At 38.0% G+C, this 26259-nt stretch overlaps 2 protein-coding genes across 4 annotated transcripts in view; both read left to right on the forward strand.

Moving 5' to 3' along the window:
- The window catches only part of LOC117425786 (cadherin-like protein 26), a 31394-nt gene extending 29897 nt beyond the window's left edge, over positions 1 to 1497 (forward strand). Inside the window, exon 24 of the mRNA XM_059003438.1 lies at positions 1065 to 1497. Coding sequence (XP_058859421.1) covers positions 1065 to 1280 — 216 coding nt within the window. The 3' untranslated portion in view covers positions 1281 to 1497. The remainder of the gene's footprint in view (positions 1 to 1064) is intronic.
- Positions 1498 to 6380: 4883 nt separating this feature from the next.
- Positions 6381 to 21689, forward strand: LOC117429315 (cadherin-like protein 26). Of its 3 annotated transcripts, none has more exons than XM_059003559.1 (18): positions 6381 to 6535; positions 9769 to 9894; positions 11498 to 11647; positions 12085 to 12229; positions 13092 to 13255; positions 13858 to 13989; positions 14880 to 15065; positions 15409 to 15731; positions 16355 to 16497; positions 16956 to 17186; positions 17450 to 17677; positions 17826 to 17941; positions 18470 to 18490; positions 18736 to 18801; positions 19366 to 19452; positions 19651 to 19713; positions 19891 to 20007; positions 20170 to 21689. In XM_059003559.1, the coding sequence occupies exons 1-18, from the start codon at positions 6497 to 6499 to the stop codon at positions 20371 to 20373; spliced, it is 2541 nt and encodes an 846-aa protein (XP_058859542.1). In that variant the 5' UTR covers positions 6381 to 6496; the 3' UTR covers positions 20374 to 21689. The 3 variants fall into 3 exon arrangements, with proteins under 3 accessions (XP_058859542.1, XP_058859543.1, XP_058859544.1); XM_059003560.1 differs by having other exon boundaries at positions 19903 to 20007; XM_059003561.1 differs by lacking the exon at positions 18736 to 18801.
- Positions 21690 to 26259: the final 4570 nt, after the last annotated feature.

Below are 26259 nucleotides of genomic sequence, written 5' to 3' on the forward strand. Positions count from 1 at the left end.
TTGTATGTTTTGAAATATGAAACACAAAAACATATACTCTAATCCCCGTACGGTATTGCCATTAGATATATTTTTGAGTCCACATACAAAAAAAAAGCAGAAATAAAATATAATGTTAAATAGACGTCAGATGAGGTTCTGACCTTTTCTGCCACTGTTACAGTGCCTGGTGATTTCTTTAGGATGAATTGGGAACCAGAAAATGGGGATATACAGTAGTTGAATGCCTAAAATAGAGGAAAAAATATATAAAAGTAACCATATCGTCATCGTAACAGGGGGAAGTGTTACGTGCGTGGGCCGTCACTGAATAATAATGAGTCAGACACAGATCACTGGGTGTTAACACGCCACACAGGCACTCAGAGGTGCTGCCACTAGGGTACCAGCAATGGTAGCCCTAGTGTCAAATTTAATAAAGAAAACAAAACTAAGCTAAACATAAAAGTTTAACACACAAGACAGGCGCTAGCCTCATTAAAAAGAGACGTCCCACTCCAGGAACCTACTACACTACGAAACCCTCTCTATACTGGTTTGGATCAACCCTAAACTAATTTACTGCTGTTGCTCCTGAAGTCCTGGCCTTCCAGCGACTCCAGGTCTTTATGACAACCCTTGTAGTTGAAGGGTTCTGTAGTAGTTATCCTGCGGAGCAGATGCGCTCCTCCTTGATGTAAACAAAGGGCCCCTCTGTGTAGCATGGCGGTGCAGTCACCTCGAGCTGTGGCGCTAATGCTTTTTGAGCTGCACAGCCTCCCTGGCCACGCCCCCCAGCCAATCCGGACCTCCCAATCAGCTCAGAGCCCGGCCAGCCTACCTGCTCAATTGGTTGCCTAGCAACGCTTCTGCTGTTACACCACCCCCCCCCCCCCCCCAGCTGCACACATCCGCGCTAAGAACCAGAGACAGGGTCCTCCCTGTCATACAATCATAAAAAAAGGTTATGGTGGTACAAATATATATATATATATCATGAGTTATTTACTTTATAGGGACTGGTCTTAACATGTTTGTGTTTTTTTTTCAGATTATTACAGTATTATTTTGGTCTTGTTTTACAGAGAGTTGATTCATTACACTCTGGTCGAGGTGACCTCCTCGAGTATAATCCTCACCCGTATGCTGATGAAGGTGAAGAACCTGAAATGCTGCCTCTTGATGCCATTTCCATTCCTGACAGCGAGTTCACCCCTGATCAGCTGCTAGACCTGGGGCCCAGGTTTAAAACCCTGGCAAGCATTTGTAAGCCTCAAGCTAAGTACCAAGTACAGTTATAATTAAACAATATTTCAGTGACTAACAAATAGGTACTTGCTAAAGAAAAAACATTAGACTGCAGTGTCTGATCGTTGCTGTACAGAAGCCAAGTCTGAAAGAACTGTGAGTATAAAAATAACTAGTGAAGAATGAACAGAGGGTTATTAAAGGAATGGATTTGGGGGAAAGAGAATCTAAATGTTTTTTAGTTATGATGAATTAAAAGGGCTGGATTCAAAATGAATTCCTTCAGAACTCGGAGGAAGCGCAGGTGTTATTCCTGTGGATTCAGCTGGAATTCATTCTGAATTTGCGGCCATTATTTCAAAGTGTTACTGTGGCAAAGTGCCCCCCCTGTGTATGTTATATGTTACGTGTTGTGTGTAAATGTGGGTGTATAGGCATTGGTACACGGGATATAAGCGGTCTGTGTTTCACGTGTGTGTAAATTGTATATTTGTATTTAGGCACGGGGATGGCACATCACATCACGTGCAAGTAAAAAGTAATATGTGAGCACGGGGAATTGCACTTTAATTAATTCACGTGCAGTTGTACCGAGATTCCAATTGAATGATTGACTAGCAATCGAATCTCGGTACAACTGCATAAAAGCTGCATGTTTTCACTCACTGGGGGTTGGTGTTCGGTGAGTGGAGAACGGGTTAGGAGACGGAGGGTAGTATAAAGTAAAATAATAGTAAAAGAAGCTCACCGTGTTTGTCTGTGTAGTTCGTTTTGTCTGTCTGGTTATTTTGGCGTGTAGTGCCGTGTCCTGTTTTGTGTTCTGTTTGTTAAACCTTTTTATTTTGTTAATAAACGCTGAGTGCAGCCATTGCACTCAGCTCAGCATCACCACCGTCTCTGTCTGTGTGTTTCTCTCTCTGGTCTGAGTTCCTCCCTGCAGCCATCTTTGTCACAGTTACCCATTTTGTGAAAGTCTGTATTACATTTCTGCTCTTTATGTTTTTTGTTCTTTGTTTACTTATAAATCGTTCTTACTTTTGTATATCTAGTTACCAGTCTCACTGGCTGTTGGTTTTGATACAGAGTGTTTTTTTTTTTTTTTTTATTGAAATACAGAAATGTCTTCTAGTGTTTTTTAAAAATGTAATTTTGCATTCTGTACAGTTTTACCTTTCACGTAATTATAGGTGTTAACCCCGAATACAACCCTAACTGGAAATACTCAAAAGTAAATACTCAGTTTAATCCATGGGGAACAGTGGCAGGTATTAGGTTTGCTGGTGTACAATTTCAGAGACATCTGTTTAGCAGTGATGTCATACACGATTGAGCTGAATGTTACAGTGAATAGTTTTACTGAAATGTGCAACAAAGGCTGGCCTTCCTCTCAAGCAAAATATCTGTGCTTATTGCATTCCAAAGCTTTATTTTTTATGTTTCTTTCTTATGTGTCAAGCTGGGTTTTTCACAATGTTGAGGGAACTGTATTATTATTATTCTCATTAGTTTATCTGGCAGACGCCTTTATCCAAGGCAAACTTACAGGTGTTACAGGGTAATTACTTTACAGTAAGTGCAAATACTACTAGAATACAATATGAGATAAGAAGTAATAAGTTAGCATTAAAGCAATTTGTATCTACAATGGCACAATAGTAGTGCAATAGCACAATTATAGTGTAGGTATTTGTATTTTTATAATATCACAAATTATATTTTTAAAGCACCATAAAACCAGTGGCGGTTGACAAAACCAAACTCAATGCAAGATCCTGGGCCACACCTATCCTTTCATTACCCCAAATAAACACTGTAAGTCCTGTGATAACTTGCCCCCACTCGGGTTCGTTGCCCCTTTAAAAATTGACCCAGACACAGAAATTGGGGTTCAGCGCTTCCGCGCACTTTTAATAATACAAACAGAAATCAAAATACAAAACAAACACCTAGCTCTTTATGAGCACTAACGAAACATAAACACTGGAACCTAAACTAAAAACAGGACAGCTAAGCTGTTTCCCTGTAAAACCAACCAAACAAAATAAGCACAGTTTTCACAAACCTTCACTCTCGTGGTACGCCTGCACACACTCGCAAGCGGGCTCTACACACAGCAGCCCTGAGCAGACTGACTGCACCTCTTATATACCCTGCACCTGGTCCTAATTTACAATCACTACCAGGTGCAGGGGATCATTAACAATAAAACACTTAACCAATTAAACAATCAAACAATCAAACAAATGTGCATTCTCACATGTTTTCATGCAGGGAGGATTAACCCCCTCCCTGCTGTGTTACAGTCCTATTCACCTTGCTTATTGAATTACTAAATCCACTTCACACCCACTCATAAGGATTCAGTAATACAAACACTTTGTGTTGCTACAACGAAGACACTTCACTTTGAAACCTTCGCCTGATATGTTTCTTTGTACTGTGTGAATGTACAACAATAAGAAGCTAGGCAAAGTAGACAAAGTTTGGTCTAGCGCAGGGGTGGGCAATCCTGGTCCTGGAGGGCCGGTGTCCCTCCTGGCTTTTGTTACTACTGTGCTCTAAATTACTTAATTGAACCAATTATTGCCGATTATTGGTCTAATTAAGTCATTTAAGGCACAGTTGGAACAAAAGCCAGGAGGGACACCGGCCCTCCAGGACCAGGATTGCCCACCCCTGGTCTAGCGCCTTCTTCAGTATATTTCTTAATCACTGTAGTACACTGACGAAGGGACATGTCAAAACATTTGTCGCTCATAGTTTTAACTGTTGATTCAGTGTATGTTGGAGTTATGATGATCTTCTTTCTTAGTAAGCAAGAGAAAACTTTTTTTTTAAAGGTTGTTTTTTTTTTGTAAATATTTCTGTAGGTGTTTGTTTTACATTGTTTAACCCCCCTCTAAATAAATAAATAAAATAAAGCATTTCTGTGTTTCATTGCAAAGGTATTGTTGGTGCTAATAAACGCTAATACATATCAATAAATCAGCAGAAATTCTGGTTTGCATTACACAATATCTCCATTGTGTTTTTTTCAGAAGCTGTGAATTATTTGGCTAGAGATTGCCTGGGCAAGCCTAAAATGGGGCAAGCCTCTACATGGATAGGCCCATCTTAATTGTTTTTGATACACTGAGGAAGGTCATGCGACCGAAACGTTTGCACTGAGAACTTTTTGAACGTAATCAACCTTTCTGCTTGTTCTTCTATTAATAAAAGACTGCTTTTTCACATACCGTAATCTTTATTTTGTAGTGTTTTTTTTTATATCACCACTCTTCAAATAGCAGTGTGCGGAACATTTTGAACTTTTAACAATTCATGCATTTGGAGATCTACGCACCTGGTTTTGTTCATTTGGACTTTGCTTTTAAGGTGCAGTAAGGACGTCATTTAAAAAAAATGATACAAACATACCACAAAACATCAGCTAGCAATACTTCCACATCTAAATCTGGGATATTGTTTGGCATAATACATAATCATGTATACATTTACTACAGACAAACATTAACTTTAAATTACACAACTAACAAAAATCGAAAAATGTGACATTTCAAAATCTAACATGAAATACTGTACTACTATTTTGGCTTCCAGTAGACTTTGATAATATCATCTTGTAGCTTCTTTGATTACACGATATTAAATAAATGATCTGAATTATGTTCATATTGTTGATTTTTTTTTTTATTACGTTGATATCTACACAGTAGATTGAAGTTGGCTGCAAGTGTCTTCAAACTCGGGGCTCTACAAACCAGAGAACCTGCATCACCTGTACACAGAAATAGAAATCCTCTTGATTATGGAATTTAGAGCTCCCATAGTGATGACATTATTATTTGTAACTCGCAGTCAAACACTGATTTGCACAGGATTCATATCTTAAGCATACTGAATGCTCTGGAGGAGAAATTACCATGGGCTATCTTTTAACATACAATTGTTTGCATTGTGTTACCAACGTAAAACTAAAACAAAGGTGTCGACCAAAACATTGAATGCTAAACCTACAAATGTTGTCAGTTTCAAGCCTGAAGCAAGATTAAACAACACAGGCAGTGTGAAAACCCAGAATGCAAACAGACTACTGGATAATTGAGAAACACACCGCTTTGGAATTTATCTTTCAAAATCCAAAAAAAGTTATGAACAAAAGAAACCCATTAAAAGAATCCAAGTTTAAAAATAGTTTTACAATTGAAGGTCAAGGTCTAACAAATGGGCAGCCCTGCAAGATCTAACTGAAATTTGGTAAACCTAAGGCATAGGAATATATGTCTAACAAGTTTTTGAGGTAATGGGAGTGTGGAGGACAGGGGGAAAGGTAGAGCAAACATGCTGAAATGTACATGGTCATAAAAACATGAGTATGTATCTCATTCTAGAATGATAATTCTAATTGTATAACATTGACATTTTTCAATAAAAGGGTGTGGTAGGTACTTAATCTGACATAGGTCAGATTAATACAGCAGAAAAAGGTGCAAGTTAGAATGGGTTGACGAGAGAAAAGACGGGGTTGTTAAGATATGCCATTGTTATTTCATTAACCTTTCAACACGGTGGACCTCTGAAGAGTCACTAAATAAACCTCAACGCAGCAGACAAGATAGGTGGGCCCGGTCTTGGATATGCCTCATTTTGCATGACTCAAAAGAAACGTCTATTTGATTGATGAAAACAGTGGCTGATGAACACCACAACTGAGATCAATACAATTTGAGAACGAGGGTTTTGAAAATCAAACATTCAGTAGTGGATGTGAATTACTTGAGTGCAGTTCTGTCTGTATAAATATGTCAAATGCTAAAGAACTATTTAGATGCAAGCATTTTAATCAAATGAGGAGACCTCAATTTCATTTCTTATAGCAAGGCTATATTTTCCAGTTTTTAACGAATTCCTACTTTTTAAAAGAACAATTCATGTTAATATGTTCTTACCTTTGTATAAGTTAGTGATCATCAGATGTGTCAACTGTACGAAGAGCACAGTGTGTGGTTTTCACTAACTCTACTGTGCACAATACATTTTTTTGTTCCTATGGGACTTTGTTCCTATGCATCGGGACTGTCCTGACCATATAGGGACTGTTGGCATGTAAGCTGTATCACTTCCTGTAACACTATATCAGATACAGTGGGTCAGCTCTCCAAACCTGCCTTCCTAGTCTTGTCAGAAGTAGGCTGCTCTTGGGCTTGCAGAAGTATTTGAAGTTCAGTGAATAGCAGTGATAATCTTCAGTACTGATCTGGCTTCAATCATGAAGGCTGTTTTGGTGATTTTCATCCTAGCAGTATTAGTAAGTACTACATTTAGTTTCAATTCATTATTGTTTCCTACCAGAACGTATTGTGCAGAATATGTGACGTGTGTCCAGGTTTATGTTTTGTAGTTATACTACAATGCATTAGTAAAACATTAATCAATTAAGATAAACTTCTAGTCTAAACGTATGTTTAAAATTGTTTACTTAATTTTCTATTACTGCATAAACTACCATTGACTGTTTTACAGTTATGCATGAGGTTCCAGGTGTAAATGTATATAAGTATCTATAACTGTGCCAATTGAATGTGATACATTCATAGATTCAGTGGAAAATTACAATGTGCAGATCCATTATGATAGTGGCATGTCTGATACATGTCAACCAGCACTAACTAGCACAGTTACGCTATCGAGACAGTTTGACGTTACTCTTCTTATTTAGATTATTATTATTATTATTATAATTATTATTACTATTATTATTATTATCATTATTATTTACAAAATATCACAGTACAAAGTATTGCATTATAAAATATCACATTACAAGTTATTACATTACAGAATATCTTAACACAGATAAGAGCAGTTATGAGAGTACAATAAGCTTAAATTTAAGTAAGAGGAAAATAAAGAATACAGGAAAGTATAAGTAAGAGCAAGCTTGACTCTTACTTATACCTTCAGAGCAGTTATAACTTATAGTAAATATCTGCTTATATGAGTAAAGTCCAGTAAGAACATGTAGTAAGTATGATAAATGGATGAGAATGATTTCCCAGTAAGAGCAAATACAAAAAACATGAGTACGGTTACCTATAAGAGTAAAATCAGATACAAGATACAGTTATAGTTAGGAGCAGTAGTTGAATAAGGCAAGGTATGGAGCAGTGAATGTACAAGCTGATGCAAGCACTGGTACAATTGGGTGCCATATAGTCCAGTATAGTGGAGAGTTGAGGTTTACAGGTGCTGTCTGAACAGGTTTGTCTTAAGGAGGCACCGGAAGGTGGTTAGGGACTGAGCAGTCCTGATATCTGTGGGTAGGTCGTTCCGCCACTGAGGGGCAAGGGTGGAGAAGGAGCGGGTTCCGGAGGCGGGGGAGCGGAGGGGGGTACAGATAGTCTGTTGGAGGTGGAGGAGCGGAGGGGGCGAGAGGGGGCGTAGGGAGAAATGATAGTCTGAAAATAGTATAATACATGTAAATAATACATGTAAATGATAGGCCATGTCCTTTTTCAAGTTAACATTTCTGAGAATTTAAGCTGTTTGACTCGACAGGTTTGGGCAGATTCTGAAGACCTCAAGGTTAGCCTCTGGTGGAGTGATTAAAAAAAACTTTCTAGTTAGACGGTGAACGGAGAACATTCACAGAACCCCCTCCCCCCCTCGGGCCCTTTAAAGAGAAGTATGCTGTGCTTTTCTTTAAAAGGTGGGGAAGCTTGAAGTTATATTAAATTATACCACTTTATTCTGATAATAGTTGCCTATTTGCTTTCATTTATGAACTCAATCAAATGAATAATTTTCTTTTTATCAACAATTTAGTATTCAAAGAGGTTGAAAGTTATTTTTAATTTTTTAAAATTTTTATTTTTATCAATAATGAAATGAAGATAAACTTCTAGTCTAAACGTATGTTTAAAATGGTTTGCTTCATTTAGGGTCTACTATGTATACATGATGTGCCAGGGGCCTGTTTCATAAAAGAGACCTCACTTAAAAATTAGGTTTCATACAATGTTTGCATGGCTGAGTCATTGCCGATTTCCACCAGAAACCTGCGAATGCCAGACAGCAACTGCAACTAGGAAGCAATTTGCATCGCAGCTCCTAGTATCCGTCAAATCCTCCTGATGCATATACAAACTCAGAATTAGTATGAAAGTAAGAAGATTGCTAAGAAGCTAAGACTCTTAGGTGGTCAAATGCATTTTTTTTTATTTTTTAGATTTAAACAGAAACAAATCTAAATGGATTTTATTAATCATTTTTAACAAAGTTATTTTAAATAAAAACTTTTTTTTAAAAAACCCACTAAAGCCTTTTAATCTGCAAAAATCAGCTCATTATTAACCCGGAAGTCCATTACTGTGCACGCTGAACATTGAGTTTCAATTATAACAGGGGCGTGATTTGCTATAGGGCACGGTGGAGGGAGAGGTTGAATAACCCCCCCCCCACAGACGAGCTATATGACATTATGCCTTCGACTTTTTGATCCCACAGACACATAATATAATCACATATAAGATGATTAAAGTTTTCCTCACAAACGAATAAACAAATACGTTTTTCTAATCGGGATCTGGAATGAAGTCGCGACTGTTGGTGCGTGATGTAACTACTCGAACTCCGAGTCTGAAGGCATCTAAGGCATTCATTCATTTTTGATTGATAGTTAATCGTTTTCCAGTGATTATATGAAACGTAGGACTTTTATGTTAACATAACATTCTGCAGCAGGGTTCATTCGACTTTTTGAAGCAACATTAGTTAATTCAATAGAGTGATGCAAAACTTTTGGCCAGTCCTAAAACAACATTAAAAGCGAGGCGTTATTGTATTAAAGTGTATTTAAATGGGAATGAACACACATCTAAATGATATAATAAGGAATCAAATGAATAACGAATGCCCACTGTGTTCACAGGGCGTCCGATTCCAAATTAATCAGTGCTGTATTTTTTTCTGTGCTATACTCAGCTTCCATACACTTGGAGTTGAGTTTGTAGTTTGAAGCTAGTGCCTGTTTTTGTGTAGGACTGTTTTTTTTTTCTCACCCCAAAGACAAAATAATTCCCTTTAGCAGAAGATCTGTGTTTAGGGTTCAATGTGCAGTATCTGATGTGACTCTTAGGTCTACTTTAAAAGAGTTATCTGATTGAGTCGGTTTGTTACAATACATCAAGTTTATCAATCGCACACAATTTTCCATCTGCTCTACCCAAAGCATGAATCTGTACTTGTTTGCTGAGTTGATTAATATATGAAGCAGGTATGTGCCGTTTAATGTGGAAAGGGGAGAACTTCCAATGCTAGTAAATAGCTGATGGGTGATAGTCTGGAGACAGGAAGTGGGGGGCATTCAGTTTACTAAATATCTTGGAATCCCTGAATAGATAATCGACCAGGGGGTGTCCCAATCCTTTTTGAGTTACTGTAACAAAATATGAAAATACACTGTGTCCAAAGTCACCGATCAAGAGGGGCCATTGTCTATGTATACGTGTTGTAAATTTTTCATGTTGTGATTTTCTATAGCACTTTGGTTTGAATCAAGCACACATAGATGAGTCTTCACAGACATTACAAAGGCACAAAAGAGCATGGATCATAGATTCATATGAGATTGAAGAGGAGAGAGCACCCAGGTATTTTCTTGGCAAGGTAAGTAAGATTAATTATATTAATATACTGCTAATTTTGAACTTTTATGAAGCACGATGGTTCTTCTATTAATAGATTATGACTAGAAATTTTAAAAAATAACCATCAGAAAAGCAACAAACCCCCAGGGATCTGAACCTGTTCTGCTACTGGGCTGGGTGGAGCTGAAGAATGCAATGCTTAATATGTCAACAGAACTCATTTTGTCAACTAAGAAACAAACAATACACAACAATGCAGACAGGTAAATACAGCAAAGTGACTTAACTTTACCACGTGAATTCAAAATACCAAGAGGTGTTATTAACCTCTGTTAAATGTAATCAATATTGACATGAAGTGATCTTGAAACAACTTCAATAATCCTTTTATTTTTATTACACCATATAGGTGAGAACATTTTAATTGGAACCTATGTTGTGTTTCTGAAAGGAGGATCCACCGTCTAATCACATTCACAATCAAACTGTTCCTATAAATAGCCCTGTCGCCTACACCTCCATGTCGTTTCTTTGTATTGTCCTCCTCCTCCTCCCCTGCTTCCACCTTGCAGCGCGCCTTGTCCAGGGGGAAGGTGGCCCAGACTGCCACTTGTCCTGCCCGCTGGCATTAGCTGCCATCAATCAATAGTCATTACATCATAGTTCAGCCAGCGTATAGGGGCGGCTATCAAGCTCCAGTGGACAAGGCCTTGGGCCAAAGTATATTATGTTTCATCATGGGCATGGCCATCTGTCAAATGCAATAAAGAATTGTTCATTTCAAATCTTTTGTGGATGTCTCCTTTCTGAAACTCCAGCTAATCGAGAAGTGATTACAGAACTTTCCAGCATTCAAATAAGATTCACCCACGGCATGCTTTTGTATCTAGTCCAAAACCAATAGCATAATACTATAAAGCAACCATGCTTGGCTTTGCTCTAGAATATGAGTGATTTATAGCCTGCAATAAAAACAGCTGTATGTCATTATTCTAGAAAGTGTATTCCTACAGTATTACATTTGCTTTTTACTCTTGCCGAGACATGTACACTGTTTATTTAAATGCTTCATTTAGCAATTACTGTAAGGCTACAGAGGCACCAATATACAGTACAAAGAACACCTGGTACTGTACAAAGTGCAAATACAGATTTGTAAAACAGGTTTACAGACAGTTTCTCAATTTGCATAAGATATTTGAATTTAGAATGAATGGCTCGTTTGTCCAAAGGCTGTCACAAGGGCAGAGATGGGTGAGGTTGTTGGTTGCGAATGGCAATAAACACGCGTACAGTTGTTTGTCAGTCCACTTCCTCTTACTGATCTTGTCATAAAGATCTGAATGAGCAACCCATCCTCCAAACACGATCTGTTTGATACTAATCCTCTAATTCCAATGGACAGTATCACAACTGATCAATAGAGGCGGAACCGCTGATCCATTTTTGTCATGCAACACAAACTTCTTTCCTTTAAAAAAAAACTGCAATGGTTTCAGGGAGGACATTATTTTAAATGACATTTGAATCTAAATGTGAAGGTAAACAATGATTTGGGATGATTTCCTCAGTAATATGTGAGAAACTGTTTATCTGTCTATCATTTTTGTCCTGCATTTTAGATTGAAATTGAACGCAAACAGAACGTGAGGTACAAATTGAGCGGGATGGGGATCGACAAAGAGCCAAAGAACGTCATTAAAATCGATGAAAACACAGGAGAAATCTACGTACTGAAAAAAGTTGATCGTGAACAATACCAGTCTTTAACTGTAAGTCATGCTGCTTATCAATCTTATTCACCCGGGTAACATCATCTTGTGTGAGTCCTTATATGCTGCTCTGTTTATCAGGGCAGGCAATACACACAGCTGCCATTATTCATAGAGCTTTTACTCATGAGTTACTGAAAGAATGTTTTTTTAATTGAATGAAATACAGTTTGATATTCAAACTGCTGTTCTTTAACAACAGCCTAGTACAGTGTAACTGGACACCCTGTAGTGAGTTAGTCTTGCCATCTGTACCATGGGCCTGTACTATGCTATGGGTTTGATTGGGGAAATCGTCTGGGGTTGGATTGCATCACATCGCCACAGTGATCATGTAAATTGGGGAGAAAATGGGATATGCAACTGGGTCTATAAAAAAATATCTGTGTGGAAATTCAGCACTCTCTGACAAACTTTATTTTTCACCCTGTGTAAAGCTTACATTTCTAGCAGTTGATACAATAGGTGGCGTCCTAGACACTCAGCTTGGCGTTAGTATCAAAATCAAGGACATCAATGACAACGTCCCCACTTTTGATCACCAAATCTACACGACAACAGTTAAGGAAAGTCAGGTTCAAGGTAGGAATTACTCACTGAATTATTATGTGCTATACAATACTTTAACAAAATCAAGGCATATAAAGTAGTAGGGTGCAACATTATGCGCCTATCTACTGAATGAAAAGTCAAAGGTAGACACCAGTTAATCACTTTGTAAAAGAACTCCAGAATCTAATCAGAACACCCTTAACTGCAACTAGATTCCGTTGCTTGTACAACACACACTTTTTTTTACAAAACAGTAGTTTTGTTTCCTGTCTGGCACCACATACTGCATATGAAAAATTCTGGCTTGTGAGGCTGGATTTAAAATAAAAAAGTTTAATCAAGAGTTGTGGCTAAGCATTGTATTATATGTGATACAGAAATGGGCATTGCAGGGTTTTGAGCAACTGTGACACTGAAAAAAATACATCCAAGAAGGTTCCCATACAGCCATATTGGATAGGAGGGTAAAGTCCATGCAGAGGCTAGCAATACATCAAATACCAGTCAGGCAGATTGCTCTTTCAACTACTCCTCTGGAGAGCTTATTCTATTGGTGGTTGCTTTCCAGTTTTTGCCTCTGCTACTTGTGTCCCTTTAAGCAAATGACTACTTAATTGAAGTGCTGCAGGTGGCGCTATCGCTTTGTAACATACTACTGTATATATGTTATAATTGTGAGTATCAGGCTGGCTACTGTTGCTGCTTCACACTGTGAAATAGTAAACAGGTTACAGGGCAACTGGCAAGTGCTGGGATGCCTGCAATATGTCTAACACGAAATAAAGGCCAAACCGATACTAATAAAGTATTCATTTTTAATCTCTAACTGGAATAGATCAGGTATGTTTTACAATTTCAATTTAAAATGTGGATTGTTGTATCTCTGTTTAAGGTGGACAATTAATTTTGGTCAGAGCTGAGGACAAGGATGAGCGGAACACCCCAAACTCAACATTTACTTACAAAATAGTTTCCCAGACTCCTATGACAGACAATGCCCTGTTTTACATTGACCAGGCTGGTATCATTTCCTTCAGAGGGTGCATCGATTATGAGGTGAGAAGAACGTTTTCAAGGAAGGTTCAACAACTGAGATGTGATTCTTCTGGTTCAGTCAGGAAACTCATGCAACAGATTATTTATTAAAGCATGCACCAGACAACACTACTACATCATACATCTTTTTACGCTATATTCTTTAGCTTTTGCCCTCGCCTTTTGTGGTACCCCTGCCCATAAATTAGCTTGCAGATAAGTGGAGAGGCTGACGGTAGGGAAGCCACGGGCAGGGGGGCAGGATAGCTGCCCTCCCCGTTAGATGAAGCCAAAAACCAAGAGGAGGCTGGGGAGGAGGAGGCAAACCAGGGCGTATAGCAGAGATGTAATGGATTGAGGAAAGATATAAATCCCTGCCTTGCTGATCATCGAACGCATTGTTTATCAAAAGACAAATAAGATGCTAGCTATTCAACTGATGATTTATTCTGGTATTGGAAGCGCCTAAAAATGACTTGATGTTTAGGTGATTTGATCTAAGATTGAAAGTGAGTTCTCTGCCTGAACCACTGCTTTGCTGAATTAAAAACTTTGACATTAATATTTGTTTTCTTATTGTTGCTTATTGCTTATGGTTCATTGTTCTCTGTTTTCTGTTTCAGAAAGCTCAGAAATATACAATTGTAGTGGAAGCAAAGGACCAAGGTGAGAAGGTACAGCTATCAAGTTCCACTACAGTTATTGTTGATGTTGAAGATGGTAACAATCACTTACCGGTCCAGGAAGGAGTTCAGGTAAGAACCACAAGTTTGCCTACGTTTGTTATAATTATAATTTAACTTGTGTTGACATTCTTTAAAAGCAACACCCAGTGGAAACACACTGGCGAAAAACTCACACCCTTAACTACAGTTAAACTACATTTCTTACTACATAGCGGTGGTGTGCAGAAACTTGTTATTCATTCTCAGAATTGTCTTTAAGAAGTATTCATCGGAGGGCATTCAGTAAATCCAATTTATTAATGTGTGACTTTCAAAACACGAACAGCTGTCCTTCCCACACTTTTACAAATTACTACCAATCAATGGCAATTATCTTCTGCATTGAGTGGTTTAACAGTCGATTGGAAGATTATTTTCCTGATATTTTTACTGCTGTACTGGTGTACCAAGGCTGTCAACAGACAATGAAAAGACTGTACAGTAGACCAGTTAAACAAGTTTGTTGGTTAGTTTGAGAGCTCTATAGAAACCACGGGGGTGCGTCTGAGATTAAAAATGTAACCAGGATGTGATGACTGAAATAGAAAACAATATACAACAAGAAATATCCGTGCCAAGTGTTAAGACTATATAAGACGCAATAATGTCAATTTTTGTGTGTTAAATGTTATACATTTGAGTTACAAGTGTTATAACCTATACATTGCTATAACTCTAAGCCTATAATTTTATTACTAAGTTTATTTTTAGTATATTGCTATTAGAACCAGAATAAAAATAAATAAATAAATTAAAAAAAGGTCCAATAGAGAGATTTAAAAAAAATAGCACAACGTTAATGAAACTCAATAAATGTTATAGCCTGAAAAACGTCAAGAAGTTTCTTGAGCTTTACTCAGATTTCATAACTGGGTGTTTAAGTGATGGATGATTTAGAATCTTTTCTGCTTGTGTCTCAGCTGGTGGCGAATGTGAAGGAGCGGGACTCAAATGTGACTCTTCTCAGAATTAAGGTATCAGACAGAGATAAGCCTCACACTCCTGGCTGGAAAGCAAAATACACGATTGTAAGTGGAAACGAGAACAACAGCTACAAGATTCTCACCGACCCAGATACCAACGATGGAGTCCTGACCCTTGTAAAGGTGAAAGAACTCTTCTTTTTATTCCATGTAGAACAGCCAAGTAAGAAACTGGTTAATATCCAGATTTCTTATTAGGAACTGTTAGGAACATTACGAAGCTAATTTATGCAAAGGAGCTGAATGTCAACTAATCACCTGTGAAAGGAACATGATAGTGAGTGCCCAAAGAGTGGATACCAATAAAATTGTTACAAGCAAAATAGCAGCAAGTATGGACTGCGATTGATCATTTTCTATTAGATTTTTGAAAGTATAATACGTTCTCAGAGGTCAGAGATGCATTTCAAAACAAACAACATTTTGAATCAAATGTATAAACTGACCTTCCTTCAATGTGTTGCAGCCCCTTGACTTTGAAGATGGCTATCTGAGGGAGCTCTCTGTCCAGGTGGAGAACGAGACGCCCTTTTTCTCCTGCAGTGTAAAGAGGGTCGTAGCTGATGACCTCTGGGAAGTGGACTACTCAGATCCTGAAGCAGGCTCAACAGGAATAGGGTTCAAACCAAAGAATCTGACGGTAATTGTCAACGTGGAAGACATCAATGACGCTCCGGACTTTGTGCCTCCCATCAAAGTTGTTTATCTGGAGGAGAATGACAAAATTGGAAAAGAACTGCAAACGTTTACAGCAATTGATAAAGACGGAAGTCTGTCAAGTGAATTCAGGTGAGTCATTGGATTAGTCATCCAGAGCTGCTGTGAAAACTCATTGAGATGTGTAAGTTAGATGCTGTTTCCGAGAGGTGTAACATACTGTGTAATGAGGTGTAAGTCATTCTGGCACAAACCCCACGGTGGGCAGATTTTTCTTTATTAGGTGTTGTAGTCATAATTCAGCTCTATGCTTTCGCTCTCAGTTTCTGTCCTTTTCTTCCATGCTTGACTTCTGGTCAGGGATAAAGGCCTTCTTTCTTCGTTACAAGCCGTGCATTGGCATTTTCTCTACATGCCAGTTTTGAAAGAAGTTTGCAAGTTTTCTTTTCAGAGCCTCTGCACGGCTTGCATTTCATGAGGTTAATTCCACTGATAAGTAGATTGTCAAGTCAGAAAAGGACATGACGTCACTGGCTGTACAGCATCATACTAGGGAAGCTGCTGGCTTGTTAGCTAGCCACCCCCTTCAACTCCAGTATTTCAGCACCAACCCCCCAGTTGTTTTTCCCCAGTAACACCATTTGCAGGAAGTCACTGGTACTCTTCTGTCATACATTTGAGTTTCTTTTCCTTATTGTTTCCTGTCACCAAATGAAAGTCCAGTATTATCACTACATGCCTTATCTCTCCAATAGGTACACAGTGGGAGTAGATCCAGCAGGGTGGGTTTCTATTGACCCCAAAATGGGTACTGTAATAACGACACAGCTAATGGACAGAGAGTCCCCTTTTGTGATAAACAATACTTACACAGTCATTCTCCATGCAGTTGATAATGGTAAGTAACGTTTAAGGGTGGTTTTGACAAAACAATTGACTGAAAGCAGAACTGATTTCAAAAGGAACACGGCTTGCATTTTAACAGTTATGCGTACCAGTTGCATACTTCTGGCTGTAAAACATTACTTTTAAAAATGTGATAAAATCTAACTAAATGTCTGATGTAAAAGAAAAGTCTATAGTCTATACAACAAGTATTGGGACAACAGTGGGGTAGTTCATATACATTGTTAGCCTATATTTGTGAAACTAAACCTACATAGACGACTGTTAAACTAAACCTTCTTTTATGACTGGTGTTTCCCTTCAGTCAGTTCCATTGTCCCTCAACTTCCATGAACACTAGGGTCACAAGCACCTGCATTTAAAAAAAAAAAAAAAAACACATACAAAGTGCAGAACTGCCATGTAAATACTGTTAAAAGGATTAACACACTTACTGCTTTTCTTTTGCAGGTAAACCCCCCATGACTGGATCAGGCACTTTGGTCATCCACCTAACTGATGTCAATGACTGCATCCCTTATCTGCTCACCCCTCACATTGACATGTGTGCGAATGAGACAGCCTCAATGACCAAGCTGGCTGCTCAGGACGACGATGAGGACCCCTACTCTGGACCTTTCAGCTTCAACCTGCTGGAAAAGGAAAGCCTGAAAGGGAAGTGGAGACTGGACCCCACCCACGGTAAGAACTAGGGCTGTCAGGATCTGGATTCGGAAATGGGTGTGTAAATTTGGAAACATGTGGCTCCACAAAAAAATATGTTTTAAGAATGTTTTGTTAAGTCCTTAAGAAACAGTCCCTAAAGTTTTTTTTTAATCCTTTTTTTCTAAGCAGTGTTAGAACAAAAAAGCATTGCTCTATTAATACTGGGGTGGCGTTGTATTTGTAAGGATTGTCATCCCTGCTTAAGTCCAACCTCATTTCCTTTGTGTCCTCTTCCACAGGTTACAGTGTGAATCTCATCAAAGAAGAAAACGTTTACAGTGGAATTTACATCTTGCATTTGGAAATTAGTGACAGGCAAGGTGTGTCGTCGAAACACAACCTGACAGTAACCGTGTGCGACTGCCCAACCTCGGCTCCGGCCAACTGTGGAACAAGGAGACTGAGCAGTGTGACAATGGAAGCCAGTGCTGTTGGGATCTTGTTTGCAGCTCTGTTTTTAATGCTGGGTAAGACGGTGACAGCCAGACCTGCCAGGAAAGATCTGACTGCTGAGAAGAGCTAATAATGTCATATTCCCTCATGCATGTACTGTCAATACGACTCAGCTCGCTATGGGATAAAAGGTCCTAATCTTTTCGCTTTTCTGTTTTGCAGGTCTATTTTGTTTTGCACTATTTTTCTCACGTGCTCCCAAAACAATGGAGATATATGATGATGGTGATTGCACCATGTTGCCATACCATTTGGAGCATCCTGGCTCTGATTGCAAGGTGAACTCGCACATATTTCTAACCCTGCCCTGCATACACTAAACACCCCTGTGGCCTTTTCTGCTGTTCTGGGTCAGTGTAAACAGCTGCTGTATGTATTTCCAACAAAAGTGTATTCTAGGTTACAACCGTTTCACATAATGTGCTTAATGGCGCTGCCCACAGAGGCTTCACGGACTCATCCTATTGTAATGCTATTTTCACAATCAAGCTGATCATGAAAGTCTTCTCTGAGTAACAGAACAAATGGCAGCATCATTTTCTGATGTTGTTTTAGAGCTAAATGCCTAACCCATAAACAAGGCTCTGTATCTCATACATGAGAAAAAAAACTATGAGAAATATAAACCCCAATTTATTTTAATTATTGCAATTGTTCCTGGAGTCTTTGGGTAATGCTAGGTGGTTGAGAAAAAATTGTGCTTTATTTGCAAGCCGTGTAACCCTGTTTTCAATGTCTTGTCTGACTGGCTTAAAATACAAAATAGGTTTCTGTTTAACTGGGTTTTTCTTCTTTTTCTTTTTTAGTTAGATCAGCTGGTTTCTAAGGTAAAATGCTACATTTCTTTATTTTTTCCTTAGTATTTTGTAACATTAGGTGATTTCGTGAAATCATGTGATATAACTGAGCCTGTAGGAAGGGCTGAAAAGTTAATGTTAGTAAACTGTCAAACTGAAGTGCTGTTTGTCTGTTTGTGAAGTCCGTAGCATCGTTGTCTAGGTCTAGTAAAAGCATGAGGAGATCAGCTGCTGCTGTTCTGTTTCTGAGTAAATGCATTCAATCTATTTTTTAGGAACCAGCAGAAATGATTCAAAATGAAAGTAGAGCACAAGAACAAGAGTCCATTGCAGGTTATCCGGTAAATATTTATTTTAAGGATGATCCTTTATGCCGCTGGGACTGACTGGAAAGCGATTTGCAATGCATCAGCATCAGATAGAGATTGAGTTCTATTAGGACTGTGTCAGCCCCAGTTAGGATTACAGGCTGTTACAACTCCATCTCTGCTACTCGCTCTAGTGGGTTTTAAGTCTCAGAGGCACGGGTGCTGTGGATGTAGTATACATATTAGGCTGAATTAATCTTTAAATGCAATCTTACAAAAACAGGACACGTGCAGGTGAGCTTTGACTTTTGTGCCATGCCAGGCTGCAGATGGGATTGTAGACTGCAGATGGAACTGGCGACAGCCTTAGTTTGATACTGTATCCGAGATGAGCTTACAGCCTGGTTTCAATGTGCAGATGAAAATGTGGAATTAGGAAGGGTGACAGATACAGTCGTTCATATTTGCTACCTTGAGACAGTTTTGATGTCCTTAATTAAAAGGAAAAGAAATCTGTTAATTCACTGCTTACAAAAGTCCTTTTTTTCTGAGCATCATAATGACTGTTTTTGTTGTTGCTTTTTATTGTCTTTTTAGATTTCAAATGGATCAAGTAGACTTGTGAAGCTTTACTACAGTGCTGGGCATGACCAGCAGAGGACAGATGGCAGCAGTATGCACATGGTATTATTATTATTATTATTATTATTATTATTATTATTATTATTATTATTATTATTATTATTATTATTATTATTATTATAAAACAGGAGCAGCATTCCCTGTTGAAGATATTATGCCCATTGATTGTTCTGTGTTTGACATACAATAAATGAAATAAATGAAACTATTTAAAATGGGTTATTCCATATTTTATTTCAGCTCAACGTTGACAGACGTGGAAGATGGAAACAGCAGTCAGTCAGTAATTCCATGGGTTATCAGGTAGGAAACTGATAATATTCTGTCAAACCCCCACATACTGAAGCAGTAATCCAAATACTGAAACTGTTTCAATTCAGACGTGGATTAATTCAATGCACAGGCCGAGCTCTGGGCACAAGCTCAGATTGTAACCACTGTATAAATGAACCAGACATAAGACTTAATTTTTTTAATCAGTTTGCCCCACAGACACTATCTACAATGAACAGAACAACATCAGCAAGATCATCATTTACATGGAAAAAAACAAATGCGTTTAACAGAAATGGAGTTCTGAGTTGTGCGATAAGCCAGGTTAGTGTTCTTTTAGGGTTTTTGTTGTTTTGTTGTTTTTACAGAATTAAAGCACAAAAACACATTTAATTTAATGTTAATACTTACTTTTTTATGATTTATTGTTATTATTATTATTAGTAGTAGTCGTAGTAGTTATTATTATTTGGTCTTGTTTTACAGAGAGTTGATTCATTACACTCTGGTCGAGATGACCTCCTCGAGTATAATCCTCACCCGTATGCTGATGAAGGTGAAGAACCTGAAATGCTGCCTCTTGATGCCATTTCCATTCCTGACAGTGAGTTCACCCCTGATCAGCTGCTAGACCTGGGGCCCAGGTTTAAAACCCTGGCAAGCATTGTTAGAGCCGACTGGGCAGGCTAGAACATCAATGGGCAGAGAAGATATTTCCGGCTACAGTTATAACTGATCAGACAGTATTTCAGTAACTAACAAATAGCTACTCACTGAAGGGGAAAGATTAGACTGCAGGGCCTGATTGTTGCTGAAGAGAAGACAAGTGATAGCACCCAGAGCTTTGTAATACATTCTTCACTGCTCACTATGCGAGACTGAAGACCATTAATGTAAATTGGGCTCTCGACAATTGGGCTTTCCAAGAAAGTATTATAAAATGCATACGCCTTGAAAGTGGACCCTGACAATTCTCAGAACAATAGGATTCATCAGTCACTGAATTACTGTCTCCCTGCACCAATTTGAAGTTGACTGTATTATTTCTGAATGTACTGGATGTGTTTCTTCTCTGATCTGTCTAGCTCGCTTGTGTATATATAGTTAGCACTCTCGCTGGTCTTCAGAGAACCTTTTCTTTTTTATTATTTGAAAGTTGCAGGTGCTGTTACTTAATGTGGACTGTGAATTTATACCAGCTGCAAGCATGCACACTGTATTGGCGGTGGAGTTAAATATACTGCAGTTGCATGTCTGTTGTCTAAAGGGAAACAATAGGTATAATAGAGTAAGGCAAATGGAAGCATTACTCTTCACTGCAGGGATGTGACTTTAGTGGAGCTGAACACAGTTCAGTTAATCTACAAAGAGGTTGTGAAGAAAACAAATGGTGTATATGATTATGAATTGAGTAGAGTTCTACCTTCCACAGAACTGTAAGATGTTCACTATAATTAGAATAGATGGAGAGGGTTAGCTCTCACCTGGGCACAGATCCACTGGGAGGCCAACAAAGAGAAGATCAGAGGTCATTCTGTGTGTTTGAGGATAAAATAGTGCATTAAAGAAGCACATGTAGCAGATGGAGGCTGGGAATACACCAACGCACTTCCTGTGTGTCTTGATCACTGTCGGAAGAGTGTTTAAGTCATGTCCCATGACTTCATCTCACATGCAGGTTCATAACGGCACTCCACCGTTACACAGAGGCAGAGTTTACATGATGTTCAAGAAACCTGCATGCATTCCAGCTGGACTCATGCTCCTGTTTACCATTGTTCTTTCTCTCCTTTACTTTTGAAATGGGATTTTTTCTTAGTATACAGTGCCACTAAGTGGCCAAGTGTTATAATTGCAAAGGGATCTACATTTTCTGCAGGCCACTGCTTAGACTTTAGCTTCAACTGTATGGCGAACAAATGAGGGGAAATAGTTTGTATTTCGTACAATATCTGTGCAGTGATTTTTATTTTTATTTTTTATTCAAATAAAGTAACATGACATTTGGTTGGGAAATACATTTGTATTTTATGTGTGTGTATATCTTATCTGGTAAAATAAAAGGTAAAATGAAAATGAAATATAAAGAATCTGGAACTAAAGTTCTAAAATCTTTGTTGTGTATTTGTCTATTTTTGTGCCGAGAATTTGGATTAGAGAGAAGTCTGTTTGGAACACTGCAGCGCAGTTACACTTGATTCTGTGCACTGAATTCATGCTTTGGTTATTTTACCTTGTGCCCTGACACATGCCAAATAGAGAGTCCTAATGCTTTGGTTATTTTGTAAGCATGTGTCTGTGTGCGGTATGTTATGGTGTTGCATTGAGCTCCAGGCCTGGATTTATTCAAGGGTACATAAGAGTGCAGCTGATTTAAATAACTATTTAGTCACAAAACCTAAGACACATGCTACACAGAACACTCTTTTAACAGTTTTAAGCAACACATTGATTTGATACTGAAAAGAAATGGCTCTTGACCTTTTCACAATACAAAAGCGCCTTTGATCTACTCTGAATGCATTGCTTTTTTTTTTTTTTTAACAGTGAGAGACCTATATACATATTTTGTCCTCGGAGTATTTCTTCTATTTGTCCATACGGTAATCTCTACTCTTTGCTGACATTCAGATAATATTTGAACAAACAACAGCAGCAAATGTTATTGTGTGTTCAACACACTGGCAGAAGTGCCGGCGGCAGCAGCTCTTATTTAAAATGACTTCTGTCCATGGTGCGTTGGTAGCAATAGTCAAAAGCAATTGTTCTGCTAATGAACTCCAGGGTAACAATTCCATGGAAACACCCTGGACCGTGTGTGCGTGTGCGTGTGCGTGTGCCTGTGCCTGTGCGCGTGTGACAAACGGCACAATATCCAAGGAGAATGAGGAATCAGGATCCAACAGGATACTCAGCAATCACTCAACATAGTTAAAGATGAAGAAAAGTATTATTATTATTATTTTTTAATAATTAACTACAACGTTTTGGCTTTCACCTTCTTTAGATAATAGCTAGGTAGACAATATGTACGTTTACATAACTATTTGTGCCATGCTCTCTGAAGGTAGAATCCGAAACGTTGTAGCTAGCTAGTTATTAAAATGGGGAGTTTTCAGTTTAACAATGACTTTTTTTTTATTCAAAAGCAAAAAAAAAAAAAAAAAGTCAACCTTTCACAAAACACTTAAAAGATAACTGATTCAGAGAAAAAAAAAAGTTGAAGAAAGAGTTTAAGAACGCCTTTTGCATTACCACTCCTCGTTTATGGATTTCATTTTTACAGAATAGTTTTAAAAAAACAAAAAAACACTAAGCATAAATATTCATTACTGTACGCATCCATCTAGCTTCTATTAAACTAGCACGAAAATTGTCATTTTAATAATACTCGTTCAAGAGACATTTATGTTGCATGTGATTAACGAGTTCCTTTCACTGAGGACAAATACTGCTGAAAACCTCCACGAGCTAATTTTACACTACTAATGTCCTAGTTCTGTATGCATTAATAAATTACAAAGTAATTAAGTGAAAACATGTTAATGTGGCCCATATTCCATAGACACACATTATTGTGGACAATATAAAAACGTAAGTAGAAAACGATGCTGTATAATGTGTTATATTGTGTTTTCTTTGGCTGCTCTTTTGCTTGTGCTATCCATGGCTTGATTCCTGAATATTTGTTCAGTATGTTCCAGGTCAATAGATATAAGCAACATTCTCAACCTGCTACAATTATACAGTTGTTCTACTCGGCTACTTTGTGTTCAGACAGAAGTGTTTGTTTTCTCTCTCAGGTAAGGCTAACAAAGGTGCATTTACATTTTCCACAACAAAGGCAGTGTTGTTCAGAGATATCAATCCTGTTCGTATTACGTTGAACAAGAGAAGCTGGTCAATTAGACTAGTGCCTCTGCAAACACTCCTGCTGTGTTTAGTCGTGTTAGTTCATTTTCATCGTAATGATTACTTTACATTAAAGTGGGATCCTCGCGTCAGGGAATTACTGCAAGAAAAAAGGATTAAAGTTTCTGTAGCTATTATTATTATTATTTATTATTTATTTCTTAGCAGACGCCCTTATCCAGGGCGACTTACAATCGTAAGCAAATACATTTCAAGTCTTACATCGACATTGTTTGTAGCGCTTTAGACGACAAGAAGAATCATCTTTCTATTAGTTTAAATAGCACTTCTAATGGCGTTTTTGTTTTTGCTGTTTCAAACTGTACATTCAGGTAAACTGTTAAGAAATGCTGTTGCACATTGTATTGCTCAAAATATTGTGTTCAGTATGGTGCCAGTAAACATTAAAGTGAATTCAAACCGCTCCATGCAATGCTGAAATAGGAGGGCTACTACAACCACAACGTAAGGTCAGGGTAAGGTCAGGATAAGGTCTTTTGTTTTTCCAGATTTGTTTTCAGGCATTGCACTTCAACAATGAGGTTGGCGTTTGAATGCCTTCTGGGTAAACGAAGCATCGTGACGACTGGAGGAGGACGAGAAGTCTTGGATCTGCATCTCATTTTCTTTGGTTGCACCGGTTTCCTTAAATAGAGTCATATTACAAGCTTTAACTGGTATGTGATCAAAACAATTCATAATGAACACTCATGACTAGATCAGTAATTGCTTTTTAGTAAAATAAGTGTGTCCCATTCATTGTTTCCAAGCAGGTTTAGTAGTCTGTCTGTGATGTAGGAAATGCGTTACTCATTCTAAATTCATGCCACAGATCCGTCAGATTAATGTATCTAATAAAGATACCGTTAATAACGTTTTATGAACTTTGATAGGAGCTGTTTAAAGCATCCTTTGTTATGTGATTAACATTTAATTGCAGTCAACCGCTGCGAGGTTAATTGAGTCTTTATTGATGTCTGTGTTGTTTGGGGTCAGTTCAAATAAAGGTTAAAGTAATCAAATCATTATAACGTGTCATTCAAAAAAGAAAGCTTTCTTGTTTCGTAGAAAGCCGAAATGTTTCTGAATGGGATATCAGAAAAAAAATGTACTTCTTAAAGGCCCGCTTACTTTTTGTAATTGTTCGAATAAACCAGTGTTTATTAATAATAATAATAATAATAATAATAATAATAATAATAATAATAATAATAATAATAATAAAACAAAACAAAATGTCCCTGTGTTTAAAGAAGCATTTTAAACTGTGTCCGGCTGATACTCCAGTTATAGGTGTTTGTTTTTAACGATGTATATCACTCGTATTAGTTATACATGTCTGTATGCTTATCACATAGCTTCATCACCTGATGTTGCAGGAGACATTTTGAATTACAAATTAATTTGCACATTTTGAATCTATGTACGTCCCTGTGCAAACAATATGTCTGGGAGGCATCAATCTGTTCGGAAAGTCTAGCTTTATATTATTTGGCATCATTTTTGTTTGTGAAGCCAATTTCCCGCCCAGATCAGTTTAATTTCAAGCGTTTTGTATCTCATTAAATAACATTAAAGTCTGTGAACGGGGTCTCAACACTGCACACAATAGAAGTCTGGTTACAATAGTTTCCAAAGCTGTCAATCAACAGTTTCCTAAAAGCATCAGAACCCCTGATGCAAAGGAAAGCTAAGCAAAAAGTGACTTTCTGTGTTTGGGTGCTGTGAAAGGATACCCTCAGCTGCGTGAACAGCAAAGCACTCAGTCATTTCATATGTGCCATGCAAGTAATGTGGGCTGAGGTGGTTCTTCCTCCTTATTAAAACAATTTAGCGTTTGATTGCTGCTTCTCTGAGATGAAACGGAGAAAGCAGCGCAGCTCTCTCACGGATAGAATATAGAAAAAAAAAGTACTTAACTTCACTTTGTTCCTGTGGATAAGCCGGCTTTGATCTGCAGGCTGCTTGTGATCACTGTCTCAAAGAAATAACATTTCCATTTAGATTTCCATGAAAAACCCTGTCAAACAGGTTCTGACATAAAAAAAAAAACAACAAAAAAAAACACCACGATACGATCTGCATGCAAAAGCATTGCAGTAGGCAGGGATAAAAAGGGTATTTGAATTGGATCTAAAATACATATAGATCTGGTTTCAGGTCCAAAACATCGGCAAACAATACACCCAATAATTCAGAACGCATTATAGAGTCCGGAGTCTTCTGAGGTTTGAAATGCAGCGAAGATTTAAAGAGAAGCATCTCTGAATGGGGGTGGCAGTAGTTCATGCTGTGTTTGTTTTTAACAGGTCACATTTCTGCTTTGCTTCCTGCACTATACCAATACACTCATTAATAACAGACGTGTCTTTTTAAACAGTAAATACAATGAATTAATAGTACACGCGTTTATTTTAAAACAATGCAAGTGTTCTATAACGTCAAAGGAAAATATGACGTAGCTTTTGCGTCACCAGCTATCCATTATTTGACAGGTGACTAGCTTCATTCTGAAACGTGTTGACTTATGTTAATGTACTAAATAGATGTTCCGAACGTGGCTAATAAAAGCTTAGAATAATTACAGGTATTAAAACAACACAAAGACGCAACGGCAGCTGTACCATCGACTGTCTTGTACTTATTAAACAGCATCACATTTGC

This window comes from Acipenser ruthenus, chromosome 29 (genome assembly GCF_902713425.1).
Source record: "Acipenser ruthenus chromosome 29, fAciRut3.2 maternal haplotype, whole genome shotgun sequence".
Lineage (NCBI taxonomy): Eukaryota > Metazoa > Chordata > Actinopteri > Acipenseriformes > Acipenseridae > Acipenser > Acipenser ruthenus.